Raw genomic sequence first — 20,219 nt, 5'->3', positions numbered from 1 at the left:
GGCATCTGAGGGGGCTGAGGGTGTGAAGGAAGCTCACTCCTTCCCCCCACCCTACACCACTCCCATGACAAAAAAGTTCCTGGGCTTGGACCTGAAGGGGTTGGTTGGTGAGAAGTTTCTGCTTCTCAAGTAAAAGTCAGACCTAGAAAATTCTATGGTGGTTGCATAAGTACTGAAATTGCCACAGAGCTAAAGCCTGAAAAGCAAGCAATTGACTGGGGAACAGATTTCTAATATAATTGCTTTTTGACCTTTTTCTTTGGTCTTGCTTTGAGTTTTGATTAACTTCACATTAATTATAATCAGTGAACACTGAGGAAAAAAGGGATGGTTTTGTTGGTTTGGGTTTTTGGTTTTGGCTGGTTTTTTGGTTGAAATTCCAGTGGCTTTCTGTTGTTATTCTAATTGGAAAAGGAGTAATTCCTGGTCCTTTCAGGAGTTAATCAAGAAAAAACATGAACAAAGAAGTCAAATTTGACACTCCTGATTCCTTGATTTAGGTAATGATATAAGTGATTTTGTGTACTGTAAGGAATAAATCCATGGTAAATATGAGGTAGAATTAATCCTTCAAAAGCAGTACGTATTTTTGAGGAACACAATGGCCCCTAAGCAATGTCTAAGGTACCCAGCCATTTTCTGCTCACCTATAGCAAGAATTACCAGATTATTTCAGTGGAGCATTTTGTGCTGCTCACATATCTGCAATGCACCCTCTGGTCTGCATCCCAATGACAGGAAATTTTCAGAGACATTGGCAGATGGGCAACTGTTTTATCATCTGCCTTGCTCCCTGGGTCTCCAGGGCAATAACTGGGCTACTCCTTGTCTCAGCACACTGCCAGAAGTGGTCCTAGTGTCATTCTGCCATGTCTCTCCTGACTTCTCTGCCTCCTCCCTGATCTATAACAATACCTCTGTCCCTTCTGGCTGAATGTTTCCCTGGGAAGTCATTAGCTCATCTTCAATATCTGCCTGATGCCTTTGTGTCAGAGGTCTTGTAATATAATGATGATCCTGGAGACAGAGCCAGCCCAGCTGAGAAAAAGGTGAGAGCTCCCACTCTGCTTTGAGCTTTCCTGGGATTGTTCAGGGTGTCCCAGTGTGTGTCAGGCTTCAGCACATACAGCATCTGCTCCGGCATCTCATTCCACAGGGTGTTGGTCCCTTGGAGACCCACCTTGCTAGGCACAGCTCTCGGCTCATACAGCCCGCCTGCTCTGGGAAGGTGATGTGTTTTCTCACAACAGGCAAGATAAAAATCAAAGGTTCATTCTTTTGCACTTCAGGGATGATGAATAACCTGCTCCTTCCATTCAGAACCTTTAGTCTGAATACACAGATTATGGAGACAAGGGGTTAATTAACTTAAACTGTTTTCTGACTTTATGGGATTGCCACAAGCCAGGGCCAGTTAAAATATGAGGTCTGGTAAAGCATGTTAGTGTTTAACTTTACACGTTTTTTTTAATATATGTTTACTTATTATAAACATATATTTAAACAAATATATATGTTTATATATATTTAAACAAAGATATATGTTTAAATTCTCTCATTATGTAATTAAAAGCTATTTATTAGATCTGTCAATAGTCTGTTAGGCACAATCTGCTGGGTGCATCTTCCATTAGTTTTTCATCTGAAACAGAAGAAATAATTTTGTGGATTTTCAACTGTTGTTTTGCTGATGCAGTGTTAAATGTTATTAGATTTTACCTCCCTCATCCATGAAAGCTTTGTTTTCTCATTTCCTGTCAATCTTATTGAGGAATGCTGAATAATCGGAATGAAGCATAAAATTGCCTTCTGATCTCTGATTTATTTTGAGAAAACTTTCATTCCTTCTGTGTCAAGGTGTCCTCATTTCACCTGCTTAGAGAAAACATGATAGTGGAAATTCATCTAGTGCCTCCAATTTATCTCCAAATTACTGTGCAACTGTTAGTCTCCACAATACCCAGAAGAGTTAGATAAATAATGTTCTATTATCCTGATTATAGATGTAAATCATTACCAAGAAGTTGTGGCTTGCCAGAAGTCTCATTTGAAGTCATATCAAGAGCTGGTGCATTTCTGGGCTTCCCAAATAAAATTGTAACACTTTTCTTTGTTACCTTGTCTCCTTGTTGCTTCAGCTCCATCACTGTATCTGCCACTGAATCGTACACATATTTTCATATTGGAGTCCTCAGTGAACAGAATACATTAAGAAGCCACAGCTTTTCATTAGACAGCAAATATTGTCAATTAAAGATTGCTCATTTCTTTTAGAACCCTTTAAAAAAATTAATGTGATCAAACAGGGGCAAAGGGGTGCATAAATGTTGTCAATTAAAGATTGCCCCTGTTTGATCACATTAATTTTTTTAAGGGTTCTAAAAGAAATTAGCAAAGGGGTGCATGAAAATCACCCCCAGAATAATTCCTGTATGAGGACCACTGCTGGAACCAGCACAGCATCTTTTAGTCTGACAGAGCAAGTGCCTGTGGTGTGCTCTCACTTCCACAAGTGCCCTATATATTCAAGCCAGTTGTTTTCTCCTGAAATCCCATTTAGTCTTGGATCACAGCTGAAAAATGTCTGTGTGTGTGGTGAAGGACATAATGCTTGTGCAGTACTTCTGAGTGGAGAAGGTAGTTTGGCTAGGTTGGAATGCTGAAAAATCCACTCTAGAGCTCTTAAGGAAATTAAGTTGGCCTCTTTCTCTCTTTTTTTCCAGTTCTTGTGCCAGCCATCAAGGTGTCTCACCTTCACAGAAGAAAATGAGTGCATCAGAACATGCTGTCCAAAATCCTCACGTGTCCTTACAGCAAAGGCTTCTCCAGAATTAGCACTGGTCACAATACACAAAGCTTTTCACGTGGAACCTAATTCTTTTTTTATTCTTTGGCAAACTTGCAACAGCAAAATCTGCTCTTTTGACCACAAAATCTCTTACTGCAAACTTCCTTCTCCCTGGGCTCTTGTGAGGGCTATTTCTTTGCTTGCAGCACATGCAGAAGGTACTGCATATTGCTAATTCACTTGAATTATTCTGAATAAGTTGTCACCTTGCTGAAAAGGAATTGCTCAAAGTGGCCACAGTCAGAGATTTCAAACTCTTGACTGTCTCTCTCTCCTAGCAACCTGCTGATTTGCCATCCTGTGTTCCCTTTCCAGGGTCCTATCTCTATTTGTCCCTCAATGTCCAGTGAATCTTGAGGGGTGAGACTTCCCTCTCCCTACAGTGATTTGTTTTTTCTAGTTCTGAAGACTCCTTCCATCTCCTATTTCTAGGAGATCTATCCTCCTCCAGGCATTTTCCTTCTCACTGCTTACATTGCAACCACTATTTTCTGCAGTTCCACTTCAGGAGTGTCCTTCTCACGTCTGATGGTGACTGCAGTTCCTCCACTGCATAGCATCCCATGCTCTGTGAGCAGGAGAGCAGCTTTTCAGCAGTGATTAAAATGCTGTTTAAAACCCAGAATTGGTGCCACAGACTTGGGGTGAAAGAGGAATTATCAGAAGGACAAGAACATGTTGATGCTTCTAAAAGGGAGAATACTTTATGTCCAGAAAAGGCTAAAAAACACAGTGCTAGGTTGAGAATAATTTGAAGATTTTTTTTTTCTGACCTACATGGAAAGCTGTTTATATTCCCAACTAATTTTGAAAAAACCAAACAAAAAACCCTCACCTCAATCAAGATAAAGACTGCAACAAAATGTGTGTCTATTTTTAAGTAACTCAATGGAAATTATAAAAAGAAGTTTGGAAAAAAAGGAGATCCTTTTCTCCTTGAAAATATTCAACAAGGTTTATCATATATGTCCTTCAGATTTCAAACAAGCAAGGGTTTTTTCTTACCTACAGTTTTTAGCCAAATTTTGTGCAGAAACTTCTTTCTTTTTTGTCTCCTGGTATTCCCTCTTAAATTTTGTTGCTTATGTTCTTTTTTTTTTCTGACTACCATTTTTGTTTTCACTTTTTTATTAAGTCAGTGTGAGGGGAGAAAAAGAAATTAATATTGGGGAGAGAAGAGAAACTGGGATTTTTCTTATGGAGGAAAGGATAAAGCTTTGAAAAAGTGTTATTTGAGAGGAGGGGAAGAAATTGGAGGAAAAAATATTTTGTTGCCAAAATGTATCTACATTTATTTGTCCAGCCCTAGATCTGAAACTGGGGTAGATGCAATATTCTTTCTTACCCAAAATGTCTGTGTATTGTGACAGGGCTTCCCATCGTTATCTGCAAAACTTCCAGGAAATGTAAACCTCAAAAAAAATCAAGTCATGAATGGTTTCCCTTCCTCGCAACTCTCACGAGCAGCTGAACTGGAAAGACAAATAACCTGGTGCAATAAATGTTAGAGGGGCTGGTGGTAAGCATGGTGACTTTACTTAAGCCTCATGTCCTTCTGTGTGTTTAAAAAAAAAAGTCTCTTCTTAACCATAATGAGAGATTGCAAACCATGAGTGACCACTAAGCATTTTGATGAAGGCAGATGTATTTAAAAAAAAGAATATATTCTACCCTAGACTTCCAGCCTGTGGTGAATTTTGTTAACTAGAATTTGTAATTTAGGCTACTGAGTTGTCTTAAAAGCATTTTTGTGGCCTGTGGGCATTTAAATAGCAGGACTCCACTGAGTGTTATTAGGAATTATGCAGCTTGAGAGTTTCATGCCACCCTGAAATTTTTCTTGATTACAGCTAGTACCCTATGCAGTGTAAGCACTAAATGGAAAACATTTTTTTTTCCCATTGGAATCCAAGTCCTTATTGATATTCCTGTCAAAATACAGTTTCTGGTCTCTCAATAAACACAGAGCAAGACTTGTGAATTTGGTTTTCACACATAATTTCTGGATGTATTTTGCCATCTGTGTACATTACAGATCTTTAGAATAAACTGCTGTGCAAGTTGTACTAGCAGTTGGACAGTTGTACAAGCTCATAGCAGAAATGTCTCTTTTTATTTTTTATTTTCTGCAATTGTCAAAGTGAGGAGCAAGGGATGTCACATAAAAGTATTCTACTATAAGTTTTGCAGATACTAAAATTAATCATGTGCCCACAGTTATAGTAAGTGGAAATTGCATCTGTTAGACTGATACTGCTAAATAAAACCTGGTTGACTACTGGGATGAACAATATCCTCAGATATCCTTGTGGCAATAAAAAAAGCAAAACCCAATTATTCCTAATATTCTTATCTGAAACCTCTGCTTAAATTTACAGCAATTCTTGTGCCAGTAAACACATACATCTCACTTCTAAAATAGATTTAGAACAAAAATATTAGATGCAATTTCTCACTGGTCTAAATTAGATCTTGCTATTGAAGTCAAGAGCAGGAAAAGCTTGTATTTGTAAGAAATGCCTTCAAATCAAAGAGCACCTCTGTGTGTTGTTCTCAGCAAACATACAGCTACATTGACATTGAAATCCTACCTGGATGAAGAGAGTACAACAAACCACTTCACCGTGGTGCTTATAAAATGATACCTGAATGGTCAAAGGCAAAGCCTATGGCTACGCATTCCCCTGTGCAGGATTCTATAACCACGTAGACCCAGGGAAGAGAGCAGCTGCCTGCTTTACCCAGTTTTATTTGCTGTTGGATAGAGGTTGTGTAATGAATGTGTCTGTATAAAGGAAGAAATGGCTCCAATTGCTTCAAAGGAGAGTTTTCCACCTGCTAGCAGAAAGAAAGTGAGTATGACCTCCCCAGATTCCTACATATGATATGTAACATTCCCCTGTTTCCAAGAACCCAGCAGAAGCCTTGCGGATGTGCCCCGTTCCTCTGAATTTTCTTACAAGGTGACTTGCATCCTAATTGTCTTGAGTATTTTGCCCTTCAATATTAAATACTTGCTTCAAATTCTAATAATATTTTCTTTATTGTTGCCCTTCTTGTACCAGCTTTTTAAAGTACTTTCCTAGATGGTTGAGACTCACAGAACCTTGTTGATGTAGGGCACTATTAGCACCAGCAGTCTCCTTATCAGATTATGATAAATAGATGTACAAAGTTACCACAACAACATTTTAAGCTTTTTAATGCTTAGAACCTTTGGAGATCAACTTAGGGAACATCTGCACTTGTCACTGACTTCTTAGAGAGCTACAAAAACTGTGATCCAGTGCTGAAATTTCTGTTGTGGCCATGGCGAGCTCAACATTTATATCTAGAGGGGACATCGATTAATGCAGGGTGTCAAAGACCTCACGAGATCATGGAGACAGGACTCGGCCCAATGCCTGAAACTGGCTTGTGATTAGCTTATTTTCAGATGTGGTAGCAAGTCTTATGGGTGCCTGAGAGTCTTGAAAATACCATTCCTCCTCTTTCAACAGCATAGTTAGTTTTAAAAAGTACATATTTAATTGCAAAATAGGCTGGAACTGTTTTCATACAGAAAGCAAGGGGCTTAGGAGCACAGCTTTAAACTTCCTGGCTTTTGCTCATATTCCTGCCACGGTTCTCAGTAAGATTTCTCTTTCATCTGCATTTGCCGTAGTTCCTTCTTTCTTACTTTCTAATAATTTAAGAGACAAGATGACAGAACAGATTAAAAAATATCTATAAATAATACCGTACGTAAAGAGGCATTTACCCACTAAGTCTTAAAACTCATTCCCTGATTTGGATCTATTTTTATAAGCTTCATCTCACTTGACACTGACAATGATTCACATAAATATTAAGTGTTCATTTTTAGTCCAGTGCACATAAGTGAAGTTAAACTGTAGTGTTCTTTAGAGTTTTTACCCCAAAGGTCCTTACTTAGGATGGAAAGAGGGTTAGGGGGATGCAGTTCTTGAGCACTTTACAATCATCACAAAGCTAGTGTAGATGCAGCATTTTTAAATTTTTCAATGACATTCACATTTCAAATGGGTTTTTTTGTTGCCTTTTTTTTTCTGTAGAATATCAACATAGGGTGTGTTATCCTGAATTAAAGCCTAAACCTGAAGGCTGTGGAAAAACATGATTTCTTATTTGTACCTCTCTGTTGTGTTGTGGTTATGCTCAACTCCATCACTATTCTTTTGCTGCATCTTGCTTTTTAATTAAAGCAGCCCTAAGATGTTTTATTAATTGTCCAAACACTTTGTTCTTTGGACTATGCAGCAAAGCTATTTAAACAATGAAAGAAAATTTTTTTCAGTGTTTGTCACTTCTAAATTTTAATACAATTGTGTTTCTGTTATAGCAGGAGTATATTTGATAACAGATGGTAAAACTGCAAAACTATCTCCGCTTCATTAGCGGCCCTGGCAAGTCTTCCTATATAGGGTAAGTTACAGCAGAGAGGGATATTTAACAATATACCCTTTACAGTTTCCAGTAAGATTTTGGACTGGTTTTAAGTGTATCATGAAAGCAGTGAATGTAATAGCTGGAATGCCCATTGATCACTTGTGTGTTGGTTGTTAAAACCAGAACTAAACATACGTGCTATAAAAGGCTCTGATCTAGCAAAGACTTGTTCTAGTGCTTTTCCAAGTCAAATTTATCCTGGCAATAATTTCATTGAGATCACTTTCCTGTAATGGTGATCATGGATTTTTATTAAAAAGTAATAAAATATAAGTGATCAATTGCCATTTAAATTAAAAGAATGTTTATATTAAAATATTGATGAAAAAGCAGCCTTCAGAGATTTCAAGAATGCTTTTATTTCCATGGCACGAGTGAAAGGTGACAGATTGATAGCCCTGGGAAACGTAGGTCTTTTCAAAGCAAATTATGTGATGTGTCCTCACACTGACTTTGGAGCTCACTTTGCAGCATGGCAGAACTGCTCAAGCTCTGGGGTGTAAAAGTCCTCTCTAATTCTGCATATCATCTACTCTCATATCATCTCCTACTTTTCTGTGCATTTTGCACATTCCTTCTCCACAGGAGCTGCACAGAGATCCCAAAATCATTGTGCACGGCTCACCCTGGAGTCCGATGCATGAGAGCAACATATGGTTATTTCCTACCAGGAACTGGCTTCCAAGAAGTGAGTGAAAATAAAAGGACCAGTCTTGTCATATGCCAACATTAAACCATCTCTGATAATGCCACGATGTATATCTGTTTTGTGCTACTGATCTTGCTGAATTCAGTAGCCCAGAATTACCACGGAGCAACAGCCTCTTCCACATTGTTGGGAAATGCTGCTTTGCCATCTTCCCAGCATAATGGTTTGTGAAGTCCTCATGCTGTGCAAATTGGATTAACTTCACTAACTGCCTGGATTATGCAGCTTTGTGAAGAGGGGAGGACTCCCAGGCAGAGATGGATGAGAATTTGAAATTGTGCAGTGGGAGGAAAATATTAAATTTGAAATTTCACATTCTAAGCAAAAAAAACAATAGCCACTAGATTACTGTGTCCAGGGAACTGTTTCATACTACAAATACCTCATGTTTTTCTTTGAGTATGTTTTTTAAAACAGTGTATATTCAGTATGTATTTGGCAAGTTCATTTAAAGGACTTTTCCTATTAGTGAAGGAAAATTATAGGCATCAACCAGGCTTTGATATAAGGTAGTTGCCAACAGTACTAAGGCAGTTTTGGGCACAAGCAGAAACAATGCTGTAGGTACTAGGAAATTTTAATACGCATTTAAAAAAAATTACAAATGCATGGTTAATGTTTTGGGAATTTTAAGCTGGATCTCACACGGTGACACCCTTCCATGAGTCTGCCCTCAGAAGTGAAGACGTAGGAAGTGACTGCTGGATTTCCTGGATGCAGGAGTGATGGAGAAGCCCTGCTGTCTGTGCACTGGCCACCACAGCTCAGGCACATCCTGCACCTTTGGAAGGATCACAGCCTCGGGCAATCTTCTGCTGCAGTCCAGGTTGGTTTGGAAAACACTACATCTGAGTATAGTGTAAAGCCTTCCCTTAGATGCTGTCAACTTGTTGTTTTTATAGTACAAGCATTTAAAGGTGTCACAGAAATTATAACTCCATTGTGCTAGCTACTGAAATAAACATACAGTAAGGGAGAGGAAAAAGTGCAAAGCAAGTAACCTAAGAAATTTTGGATTTCTATTTTGAAAATGACATACTAAGATTAAACATCTTGTATGATTTCACACGCAATAAAATTCAAAGAAAATGAGAGGGGCTGAAGCATACCCAAATTATGTGCCACACTGAGCTAATAAAGTGTGCTGTTTGTGTGCTTGTGCCCATTGCAAAAGCTAAATGTGTGTGACCTGCCTTTGCACTATTGGCATGCTGCAGATGCTCCTCCTGAGAGGATCCTTCAGTGCTAACACAGGCAAGCAAGTAGGGCTTTGGTCAGGTCTTCTAACAAATGCTCACTCCACTATTAGGTTTTGTTTTGTCGGGCCAGGATTTTATGAGCCCTTAAAAGGGAACCTAATACCCCAATGATAGCTTAGCTATTACCTTTGGAGGCAAATAATGAGCAGGATGGCTTCTGCTGCAGTGTTAGAAACAGAAAGGTTTAATAAAAGGAAAAACAATAAACAGAAAATCCGATCCAGGTACAGAGGTATGAACCTGGTAGAAACACATTCGCAAAAACCTCATAGTTTCTTTGTTCTCTCTTTTTCTACCTTATGGCCCAGGCGGGACCTTTGGGCTTCCATCCAATTAGGTGACCCCAAGGTTTTAGTGAAGTCTCTGGGGCTCTATAAGGTAGCTTTTCACCTGATGGTTGGGAGAAACTTCTAGGCTTCCTTCCTTTTTTGGGGGACAAAAGCTAGTTTGCCCCTCTCTCATTAGGAGCATCCCCCTACACTCCTTCACTCCACAAACTGCATTATTTTGGTTGCTTGCAACCATTTGTCCAAATCTCAGGTTTGGGGGCTTTTTTAGGGTTTCATTTTTTGTTTTCTAGTAAATTTCCACTGTATAGGTCTGTGTACTTATCTGAGGACATGTGGGAAATTTCTGAATGAACGTTAAAAATCACCTAGTAAGAACAAAGGCTTACCCTGCTGTCCCAACAAAGACATCCTTTGAGAACAGTAAATGCAGAGTTTTAGGCATTCCTATAGCTCATGGTAATATGGACATGAAGATAAATTTGTGGTTTGGAGTTGAAGATGTTTTGAATTTTTTACTGAATTTCAAACTTTTATTTTGCCAGTAGTCCATGCCACTGACACAGTGAAAACTGAGCTTCTTTGCTTAGTAGAGCAGGTTCTCCAAAAGATGCTTTCCTTAGACCAGTGAATGCACTTTTGCACTATTGATTTCCTGCTGCTTAGACATAACTAACATTCTAAGTAATCTATACAGTTTTGAAATTTACATTAGGTCTTTTAATAAAATCCCTAGCACCTCAGGGACTTCTTGGTAGGATAGTCAGTGAACTTCTATCAACTGAACACTAAACAACAGAACACTAAATTTCAGTATCACTTAAGCAAAATTCTGACTTAAGCCGATCTGCTACTGCCCCAAAACCAGAAAGCCAACCACCACCCCACAGCAGTTGCCTCAGTCTGGGTATTGGTAGAGCTATCACAGCACAGTCAGGTTGTTCTTGGTTTGTCCTTACAAGTGCTTCACTGAAAAACCCTGAGTTAAAATCAGTTCTGCATTATGCGGGACACATTCCCGAGAAGTGCTAAGACGTACTGTCACTAGATTTCTTGCAGAACTCCACACTAGATGAGAAGGGGAGATCCATGCTAAAAAGGGAAACGGGAATAGCACAATGTGGATGAGATCATGTTGTGGTGTTTTTAGAGTAGAGATCAAAGGCTGCTGAGAAGGCAAGCCCTTTTGCATTGCGTGTTGTGGCAATTACACAATTGTCCTCGTCCTGAAAAATTTTACCTGAAATAGGTTCTGCAGGGGTCTCTGGTTGGATCTCACTAAAATCAGTGGTAGTTGGGATTGTAGCCCTACAAAGTGGGGTGGGATTTTCGTGATGGTCTGTTCACTTCCTGCCTGTGTCCTTTTCTGCTCTAGGACATGACCTCCCTTCTGCTGGAGGTCATAGGTGCTCAGCATTTTAGAGATTTCTTCCTATTCATTTTGTTTTGAAGTCTGTTATCATGTCTTAAGCATCCTAACTGAAGGTTTTAATTTAATTTATAACTGGATAAATCGCAGATCTGACCTCCACCATTTATACCTACATCAAGTGATCTGGTGTAACGAAGACTGCAAGAAGCCCAAGCTGATAAGTAGAACAGGGGTATTGGAATAAATTTTCAAGGGAAATCTGCAGCTAAATTTCTTAGGCATGTTAAATGATAAGCAACCCAAGCTGACCAGATCTTTCTGATCTTTCTGTATTTAAGAATGTGGTTTTTGAGGGCAAACGTGGGCAGCAAGAAAAACTTTGCTGCAGTTGAAACAAGTAGTTATTAAGTAACTGTTGATGTATCACTGTGTACCTTTATTTTTTTTGTTGAATGGGTAGATGATCAAGAAAATTAATAAGAGAGGATCAATTTGGTTTGGCTGTGCAGGTGAAAATGTATGTCTTACCTTGTATTTGCCTCTGAAAATTATAAGACTTGGTAGCAATAGGTTTTGCCTAAGCTATTTAAAACCAAATAATCCATTTTATTGCTTCGTAACCTGGGAGAGAATGTCCTTTTTTTTTCCAAGTAAAAATCCAGTATGATATTTTAAGCTATTTCTTGTAGTCACAACACCTCAGTGGTCCTGACCCAAGATTTTTCAAAGTCAATCTAGCAGTGCTGAGATTTACTGCTGCTCCTGAAGTATCAACATAATTACATAAGTGTGTGCCAGCAGCGTGTGCCTGTGTTGGTAGCTCATGTGCAGCACACACATCGCTGGCTGTCTGCAGTGCACTGAAACCTGAGATTTATTGCATTTACAAAAGGCCATTACAATGCAATTTTAACTTACTGTCATTAAAGGGTCTTACATCATAAGCAATCACTGCAAAAAGCCTTGGCCCACGATTTATTCATAATTTTTATTGCATGATTTATTAGCGCCTCTGTTACATTTTATAAATCTTATCAGAAAAAAATTAAAATCAATTAGGGTCTGGTCCCTTTACCTTTACCCGTGCTGGGTGGTACCTTGTTCTCAGCCTGACGGAAACGGGGATATTCCTGGAGTAAGCTATCACTACAGGAGTAGGAGTGAAGACAGCAAAATCTGGTTACTTAGTGAGCACAGGAGAGAGATGTAAAAATTATTCTAGAAATGACAGCATTTGGTTTATATTCCAGGGGGAGGAGGTGGTTCTCCATGGATTCATAGATTTCTGTGATTTCATCCGATCCTAGCGCTTCTGTGTACCATTTGGAGTGAATCACATATTTATGTAATTCAATATTCAGCAGGGAAAGCCAAGTCAGCCTTCTAAACTGTTCTTTCCTCAGATCAAATTCAGCATATAGTAACTGAGAAGCTAATTGTAAGACAATTGCAAAGATCTCAAAATGGCTTTTCTATCACTCTTATACCCCAAGAATGCACACAAATTTCATAAAATCAAGCTTATACAAAATGGAAACTCAATTTTGCCATCTGTATTTGCATGAGAAAGAATTACGCACTTGCTTATCAAATAGGGCCCAATTTTTCAATCTGAATATCCCTGCTTGCCCTTTTTATTACGAAACACAGCACTTGGATATGATTTAGTTGAACATTAATTGAAGTCATGTGGTTTAAAGGGGGATGTATTCTACAGTTCTTTGCAGTAAAAAAAGCCAATAAGATCATGATGAGCTGTGTCAGTATTAGAGCTCTATGTTTTGATGCAGTGTGCTAAAGATGCTCATGTCTTTAAAAGATTATGAACACATGTATTTGAATATGTATGCTCCTAATAAATTGCTAAGATCTACTGCACTTTAGTGCTTTGGAATGGAAATAGGCATCGTGTCTATTAAAAAAAGCAGTACACAGCAATTAATTTGTTATCCTCAACCATACTGCAGGAAAATTCATTTCTATCCTTGAAGTTGGTGGTAATATTGGCTGAGTTTCAATAACAGTAAGGCTGGGCCCTCTGTTGCTGATTTGCTAACATCTCTCCTTATGTTAAGAGAAAGACATTACGTATAGACTTTACTATCGCAAATATACACACATTTTTACAAATAAAAGACAAATACTGTTAAACACTAGATCACACAGCAGAAGGGAAGAACAAGATGGAAAAATAGTTTTCCTAGGTATAGTCTAATACACCACATTTCTGTGAACAGTTCCAAAATAGAAATATTATAATTGATCCACAGATCTTTTCCTCCTTTGTCTCATGATAGACCAACAGAGAATTACCAGTATTTTGTTGCCTTTTTTGCCCTAACCAAAACCAAAATAGAAAATGTCAGGAGAAGGGCAAAGAAAATAACTGAAAGTACATAGGGATGGATTAAAGAGAGAAGGGACCAAATATCTTTCTGAAACCAGTCACTAAATTCACATTGATTTCAGTGGCACCACGGTTACTTCTGCAGAAATATTTTGGGGTGGTTTAATTTTGAAGTCCTTCCTCATATGGAAATCCCACTCAGCATCGTAGGAGGTGGCAGCAATAGGAAGGCATATATATGTGTATGCATATGATGGTATGATCCATACAATCACAGCCTTGGCTAAATGAAGTAAATTTTGTAACCTAGAAACATTAAAATTAAGTGAGATAAAAAAATTGAATTAAAATGGCAACAGATGCTGTTCTTTTTTAAGGTTTAAGAATAATAGAAATAAAATTGGAAATAGGAAAATAGATTTAAAAAAAAAGTCCTTGAATCCAAACTGCTAAGTCTGTACTAGGCAGCCATGGAATTGTCAGGTGGGTAACATCATCTCTCTCATTTCCCTGTGAGATCGTGACTTCAAAGAGATTGTAAGATTTTCTGGGCAGACATCATATCTTCCTGTGTGCTTCTGAGCAGCTCAAACTGGTGAAGCCATGATTCTGCATGGCTGTTCTGATATTTTTAATGTTTTGTGTGTCTGTGTGTGTGCTAGTTTAAAACTGTATTACTTCTCAATTTGGATGGACAATTCCCAGGCATTACTTATATACCTGCTCCCACCATGACCAATTTGATAGGGACTGGATGTGGGACGTTGGAGCAGTGAACATTTTCTAGCTGGCATTGCAAAGGTTTCTTTGGTCAGGATGCAGAGCAGACTACCATGCTTACTAGTGGGTTATATAAGGATTTGCAGTAACATGTTCCTTGATGGGAGAAAATAGGAATAAAATGGAATTTTAGGAACTATATTAATAATGAATGATAGAATGGTAGTTAATACATCTGTAATTCCATTATACTACAAGTGCAAGGGAAACCTCATTTGATGTGGAAAGATTCTAATTTTTCCAGAGCTGTAATGCAGCGTTCAGTTAAAATTAGGCTGTCTCGTTAATTGTCACAGTATATGGTGAGAATTCCTGCAGCCAGCTTCAGTGCAGGATTAGACATGGCTCTGCAGGAGACAGCTTCCAGAAAGGCTCAAGGTGGGAGAGCAGCTCCCCCAGGGCCCCTTGGAAGCTGTCCCTAGGAGGGTAGAGGGAAGTGAGCGGGGCAGGTCTCATCCCCTCTGTCCTTGTCTGCTGCTGCTTGGTGGGAGGCTGCAGACCACTGTCTGTGGAGTGCTCCTGTGCCAAGCGTGTCCCGCATCACACATCCATGGAATAAGCTCCCCTTGTGAAGGATGAGGAGTATCTGTTCCCACTCCCTGAGATCTGCCTCAGTTCCTGAGCTAAGCTGTGCTGGCCAGGGGTAAGGAATGAGCAGAATCACCCCAGGCTCTAATCCTCAAGACAGTGTGGTTATTCAGGAACTAGGATCCCATAAGCCTTTTCATACCTACGAGTTGTACTTATATAGAGAAAAATCAGTTTAAATGTACACAGCAAGGTTGAAATGCTCTTGAATGTACAAAAGAAAGCTAGAAGAAATCCCTGGGGAATACCTTTTTCTCATCTCTTTACCACTATCCTTTTTCCTGTCTCCTTCTCAGTGTCAGAAACTTGTCCTTCAAAAGTCACCCACTGAGGAAAGCAGATTCTTCTGCAGGATGTGAAGGGGAAACACGAGGGAAGGGTAAGTGAGGGTACTGCTTTTCCTCTTACAGATCAAAGTGGTACAGCATACACCAGGATTGCAAGTCAAGCTGTTGAGGACTTTCCATAGGACCCTAACCAGCTTTTATTTAAAAACAGTGAAAAGGTTTATTTGGAAGGACTACAAAAGATTTCCTGAGAGTTCATTAAAAAAGCCTAACTGTCCAATCTGAATGTGAGCAGTAGCGCACAATCCCAGCTGAAAGCTCCTTGTTCTCAAGCTCTGAGTAACCCAAGGAATGTGAATTAACACAAACACAACCTTAGCCTGCTGTGGAGGAGGAGGAAGGGGAATAAATATGTTAGATACCTGCAGGCCAACTCGCCAGGAAGTCAGTGGGAGCTTTACTAGTGGAAGAGCAGCATGACCAGACATAAATATAAAGGAGAGAGGATGCCAAGGAAATATTTTTCACACATTTGTGTACTGAAGAACCTATGAAGTCTAGTAAGTACACAGGGCAGGAACTCTACCACAGTGTAACTCTCTGCTGCCTTAGCATAGCTTTCTGGCTGACTCTATTTCCCCCTTTCTGTCTACTTAGAGAAAATACATTTACAAAGTTGTCTGATGATGCAAGAAGGACAGTTCTAATGAGCTTCAAAGAAACACCAGTTTAGGTATGATCAGTGATATTTAGCTGTCTGGACAGATGATTTTGACAATCCTTCTGGATCCCTGGATCTTTCCCATCACCTTCGTTAGTCTGTTCAGATCTCCCAGCACAAGATTTTGACTCTGATATCCAAATGTGTATTCTTTAGAAGAAGTGTAATACCTGTTTGTCTTACTAAGATAGATGTCTAAGTCATCTATCATTTGAAACAAACTATCTTTTCCTATTACAGATATAGAAGATTATGCAATTTTTTAAGTGTTTCCTCTTTTTAGAAAAAACTACATTATTAAGAAATTAGCGTGGAGAAAACTTGAAATTAATTAAAATCAGTCACTATTGTTTTAAGAAGCAACTGTTGACTATGTTGTGCCTAAAGACAAATGACTAGTGACTAGGAGCTTTGCTTAATCAAAGTAAGAAATAAACAAAATTTGCAGAGTTAGCTGATTCTGCCTGACATACACAAACGCACTTCCAGTCTTCCCCGGCTGTCTACAACGAGATCAGAAGTAATTTAGTATGAGTCAGGTGGAGGTGAAGCAAAACAGTCAAATGTACTTGTATTTGCAAGCAGTGTCCATCAAAATCCTCCAAGAATGGCTGGATTTGAGTAAATGCTGAGCTTTTCATAGACAGCTCCTAAACATTCACTGATCTAGCATACCAGATACAGTTCAGAGAATCTTGCTTTATACAGAGATGCAGATTTTCATTTAATCTTATTATTCAGAGACTGTATTCCTTTTTACTTGCCCAAGTGTAACACTATATGGTTATGTAAACTGATGCTTACATTGAGATGTTATTTTGACATGCATTTTGGTGCCATATATAAACCTTAAAGGTGTGTAATAACCACCCTTAGTACAGGTCCCAGTTCCTTTTAGGAAAAGAAAATTTTGTGGTTTTTTTTTTTTTTGACAAAATGGCAATGTGAATTTAGATTTTTGCACAACTGAATTGCAGTTTGTAACTGAAAGTAGCGCGCCCAATTAGAAGTTGGGTAACAGTGGATTTGTTGCCTGACTCTACCAATAATTGCCTTAATATACCATTCACTTCTTAATTATGTTATCAATTATTTTACTATAAATTAGCTATTGTGAGCTTCAGGTCTTTTTGCAATGTCTGTGTTAGGTTACAGGAGCATAAATCAAACTCCCATCTCTTTTTACATCCATAACCATAAATTATGCCTTTTATTAGGAAATGTTAAGTGTCCTATAATGTCTTCTTAATGGACAGTGTGTGCATGTGTTGATGAGGAAAGCCATCTTCCTTCGTGCAAAATATTAATGCATGTGGCCTACGTCTCCATAGATACACGTTAAAGAATCATATTTAACCTATGAAATATTCAGAGTACTCATATTTATCGAGCCTTAACAATCCTCTAAGGAAAGAACAAGTTAGAGGTAAATCAGGAGCTGAATTCTAACAGGTATGCACAAGTGATTGTGAATAAATGGTACATCATCCACTCAAAAAAAAAAAACCCCAACAAAGCCAAATCATTTTATAAAACACCTATTGCTAAATGGAAATACCCTTAGAGAATTGATATCCTTCTAGAATTCCAGCCTGTGCATCACAAAGACTCCTAATATTGCTTATAAATTTTTGTGCTTCTCCTAAAATATTATAATGTCTCTAAGCAAAAGGGTGTTTTAACCTCTGTATCCTTTTCATTGGGACAACATTATCCGTTTGGCTTTCAAACCATTTCCCAAAACCTTGAACAAGCACATTACTTTCACTTGAAATGTGTTTTACCGACAGATTCCTGGATACCAGAAAGATCTGCTATTCACATCACCTGCTAACACCGGGCTTGATTAATGGAAACCAAGCATTTTGAAGGATACCCTCCAGCCTTGCCTTTCCCTTTCCTTGTTCCCTTGGCAGAAATCTGAAAGCTGCAATACAACAGCATCATCTTTCCATCTTGTTGTAAATACTCTATTATTCCTTTATCCTCCATGCTGTTTAAAGGACTTAATTTAAAACATGAACTCCTTTGTTCAGGGAGGAAGTCTCCAAATGGTGTGCAAACAAGAATCTTTAGAAATGCAGCAAGATATAACTCCAGGCTCTGCTCCAGCTTTTCCCATTCATTCAGTTTGCAGACCTGGTGTCTCCCTGCTGGAGATCTCTGCTCAGACCAAGTCTCTGTCAGCTGCTATTCCACCACCCATTCATACATGGCCAGCTCCCCTCTCCCTGCTCCTTGCATTTCCACTTCTCTTTCCTCCATCCATCCAATTTTCTCCCTAATCTGATCTCACTTCTTTGATCCTTCTCAGGAATACTGATCACCCTCCCCCACCAAAGCACCACTCATCGTTACCGGATGGCTGGCAGAAATTATGCTCGTAACAAAGGTACATTTAAGAGTAGAGCCTATGCCAACCAATTTCTTTATGAAGGCACTATTCTCCATCTTTTTCCCTAGTTATCAAATTGACTATCTTGGGAGTTAATCCTGCTGCTGTTCCTCAAGCAAATGTTTTCAGTACTTCTGATTTCAGGAGCAGAGTCAGGCCCTAATTAATGTAATTATTCTCATAGCATGAGGAGGTGCCTACTTAAAGCAGTCGAATGACTGTTACAGACCATTTTTATCCACACTTATGCTGTGAGCTGCACCAGTGTGCATTCTCTTTCCAAAACAACCGCAGGCACCAGGAGGGAGGAGTTGTCCTTCAGTAGCAGGCAAGAAACCTGTCAAATACTGTGTCCCTTCTACATGAATGAAACCTTTTCCTCTGATTAATACTTTGCATTTCCCACAAGGGAAAAAGACACAGAGTTAGCAGCTGAATTACCCATTTTCAGAGAAGCATGTTCATAAATATTTAACTTGGTATGTATGAGAAAAGAGAAAGGCACTGTCTCCCTTTCCAGTCCAGGCTGAAACTCTCCAAATCCCCTGGTACCACTGGGAATGCCTGCTCCCATAATCCTTTCCCCATCTCGTAAAGGGGAGAGAGCCATTAGCTTGTAAGAGAGCTGGACAAGGTCTCTTTTTACTGGGGGATGTCTGACTGTAAACATCTATGCACAGGGGGAAATTACCTGGTGTAATGGAGACCTCTCTGGCCTACGACCGGGACCCTGCCCCAAGCTATTCTGGGAGTTTTAGGAGCCTGTTAGAAAACAAGGGTCTCTGGAGGCCCACATCTGAGTACACAAGCTCAGGCCTTGGTGTCTACCTGTTCCCCATGCATGGGGCCTGCTTGAGAGTGTGGGTTGCATCCCCATAGACCCCACGTGATTTTTGTATGGCCACACACATGGATGCTCTGCTCTGACAGCGGAGAGAACCCTGGTGATGCTGGGAGGAAGTGGGACCACAGGGAGGTTGGAGTGTTTTGATGAGGGTGCTGATTGCATAGCTTACCCTTGCATATCTGGAGGAGTACGGATCCTCAAAGAGCGCCCAGATGCGGGGCTGCCACCGTCTCCAGAAGCCCCCAGACCTGCCATCTGGGGAGTCACTAAGTGCTAGGCGTTTTGTCATCTCCAGCTCATCTTCACCATCACCAGAGTCTCCGGTGCCATCTATGTCTCCGTCCTCAGCACTGCTATCCAGGGGAGCCCCACCAAAGCTGTCCAGAGCCTCTTCGGCGTCGCGGTGCTGCCGGTATGTCATCCAACAGCAGGGCTCCACATCGGTCTCATCGATGCCCCAGAAGGCCAGCTCCTCCTCATACAGGGGCCCGCACACGTCCGCGGGGCAGTGCAGCTTGCCAGTGCGGTAGTAATTCAGGATGTGGGCGAAGACGCCCGGGTGCCGGTCAAAGAAAAACTCATCCGTGCGGGGGTCATAGTCAAAGTGGCTGTGGGCATCGGGCTCAGCGATCCAGGCCAGCCGCGTGCCGGGCAGGGTGCGCAGGGTGCTGCGGTAAGTCTGGTGCCTAGTCCCTCCCACGTTGATCACAATGCGGTCGCTCTCGTCGCCCTGGCCCATCTCGTCTCTTATTAGGCATGTCGCAGACTCATCCAAGCAAGCACGGCAGGCAGCAAGCCCGTCAGGGGACGGCTGCTCGGCGGCAGTCGGTGCCTAAGCCGAGCCCCGCTCCGGGCCCGCGGGGGCGAGGGGCCCCGGCCAGCCCCGCTCCCCCGGGGCCGCTCCGAGGCGATGCCGGTGGCGGTGGCTGCCGGCGCTGCGCCGCCTCCGTCTGGAGTCAGACGCTCGGGGTCCGCGGCAGCTGCAGCCGCGGCGGAGGGGCAGGGGCAGGGGGGGCCATGCTCCGGGAGCGCGGGCGCTGCGGTGCCGGAGGGGGAGGGCCCTTCCCTGGTTGGACGTGGCCAAAAGCACAAGGGAGGAAAAAAAAAAAAAAAAAAAGGAAAAAAGAAAAGGGGGGGTGGGGGGAGGAAGAAAAATCACGGCACCGGCGCTGCCCACAGGTGCTGGTGCTGGCTGCAGCCCCCGCGGGGAACGCGGCGCTGTGCCCGCGCCCCTCCCGGCGGTGCGGGGCGGGGGGCGCCGCCGGTGCTGAAGGGACAGCGCCGCGCTCCCGCCGCCTCCGCCCCTGCGCAC

At 40.8% G+C, this 20,219-nt stretch overlaps 1 protein-coding gene across 5 annotated transcripts in view; it reads right to left on the bottom strand.

The window, feature by feature from the left end:
- Nucleotides 1–20,207, bottom strand: part of KCNC1 (potassium voltage-gated channel subfamily C member 1) — a 124,802-nt gene extending 104,595 nt beyond the window's left edge. For 2 of the 5 annotated variants that reach the window (XM_039706969.1, XM_039706968.1), the window contains exon 1: nucleotides 19,077–20,203. In XM_039706969.1, the coding sequence (XP_039562903.1) occupies nucleotides 19,077–19,646 (570 nt within the window). In that variant the 5' untranslated portion in view covers nucleotides 19,647–20,203. Of the gene's footprint in view, nucleotides 1–19,076 lie in introns of all 5 variants that reach the window. The other 3 variants (XM_039706970.1, XM_039706971.1, XM_039706967.1) reach the window with 3 other exon arrangements.
- Nucleotides 20,208–20,219: the final 12 nt, after the last annotated feature.

This window comes from Passer montanus, unplaced genomic scaffold (genome assembly GCF_014805655.1).
Source record: "Passer montanus isolate IOZ18808 unplaced genomic scaffold, ASM1480565v1 scaffold2, whole genome shotgun sequence".
Lineage (NCBI taxonomy): Eukaryota > Metazoa > Chordata > Aves > Passeriformes > Passeridae > Passer > Passer montanus.
This window is presented reverse-complemented; position numbering and strand designations above follow the sequence as displayed.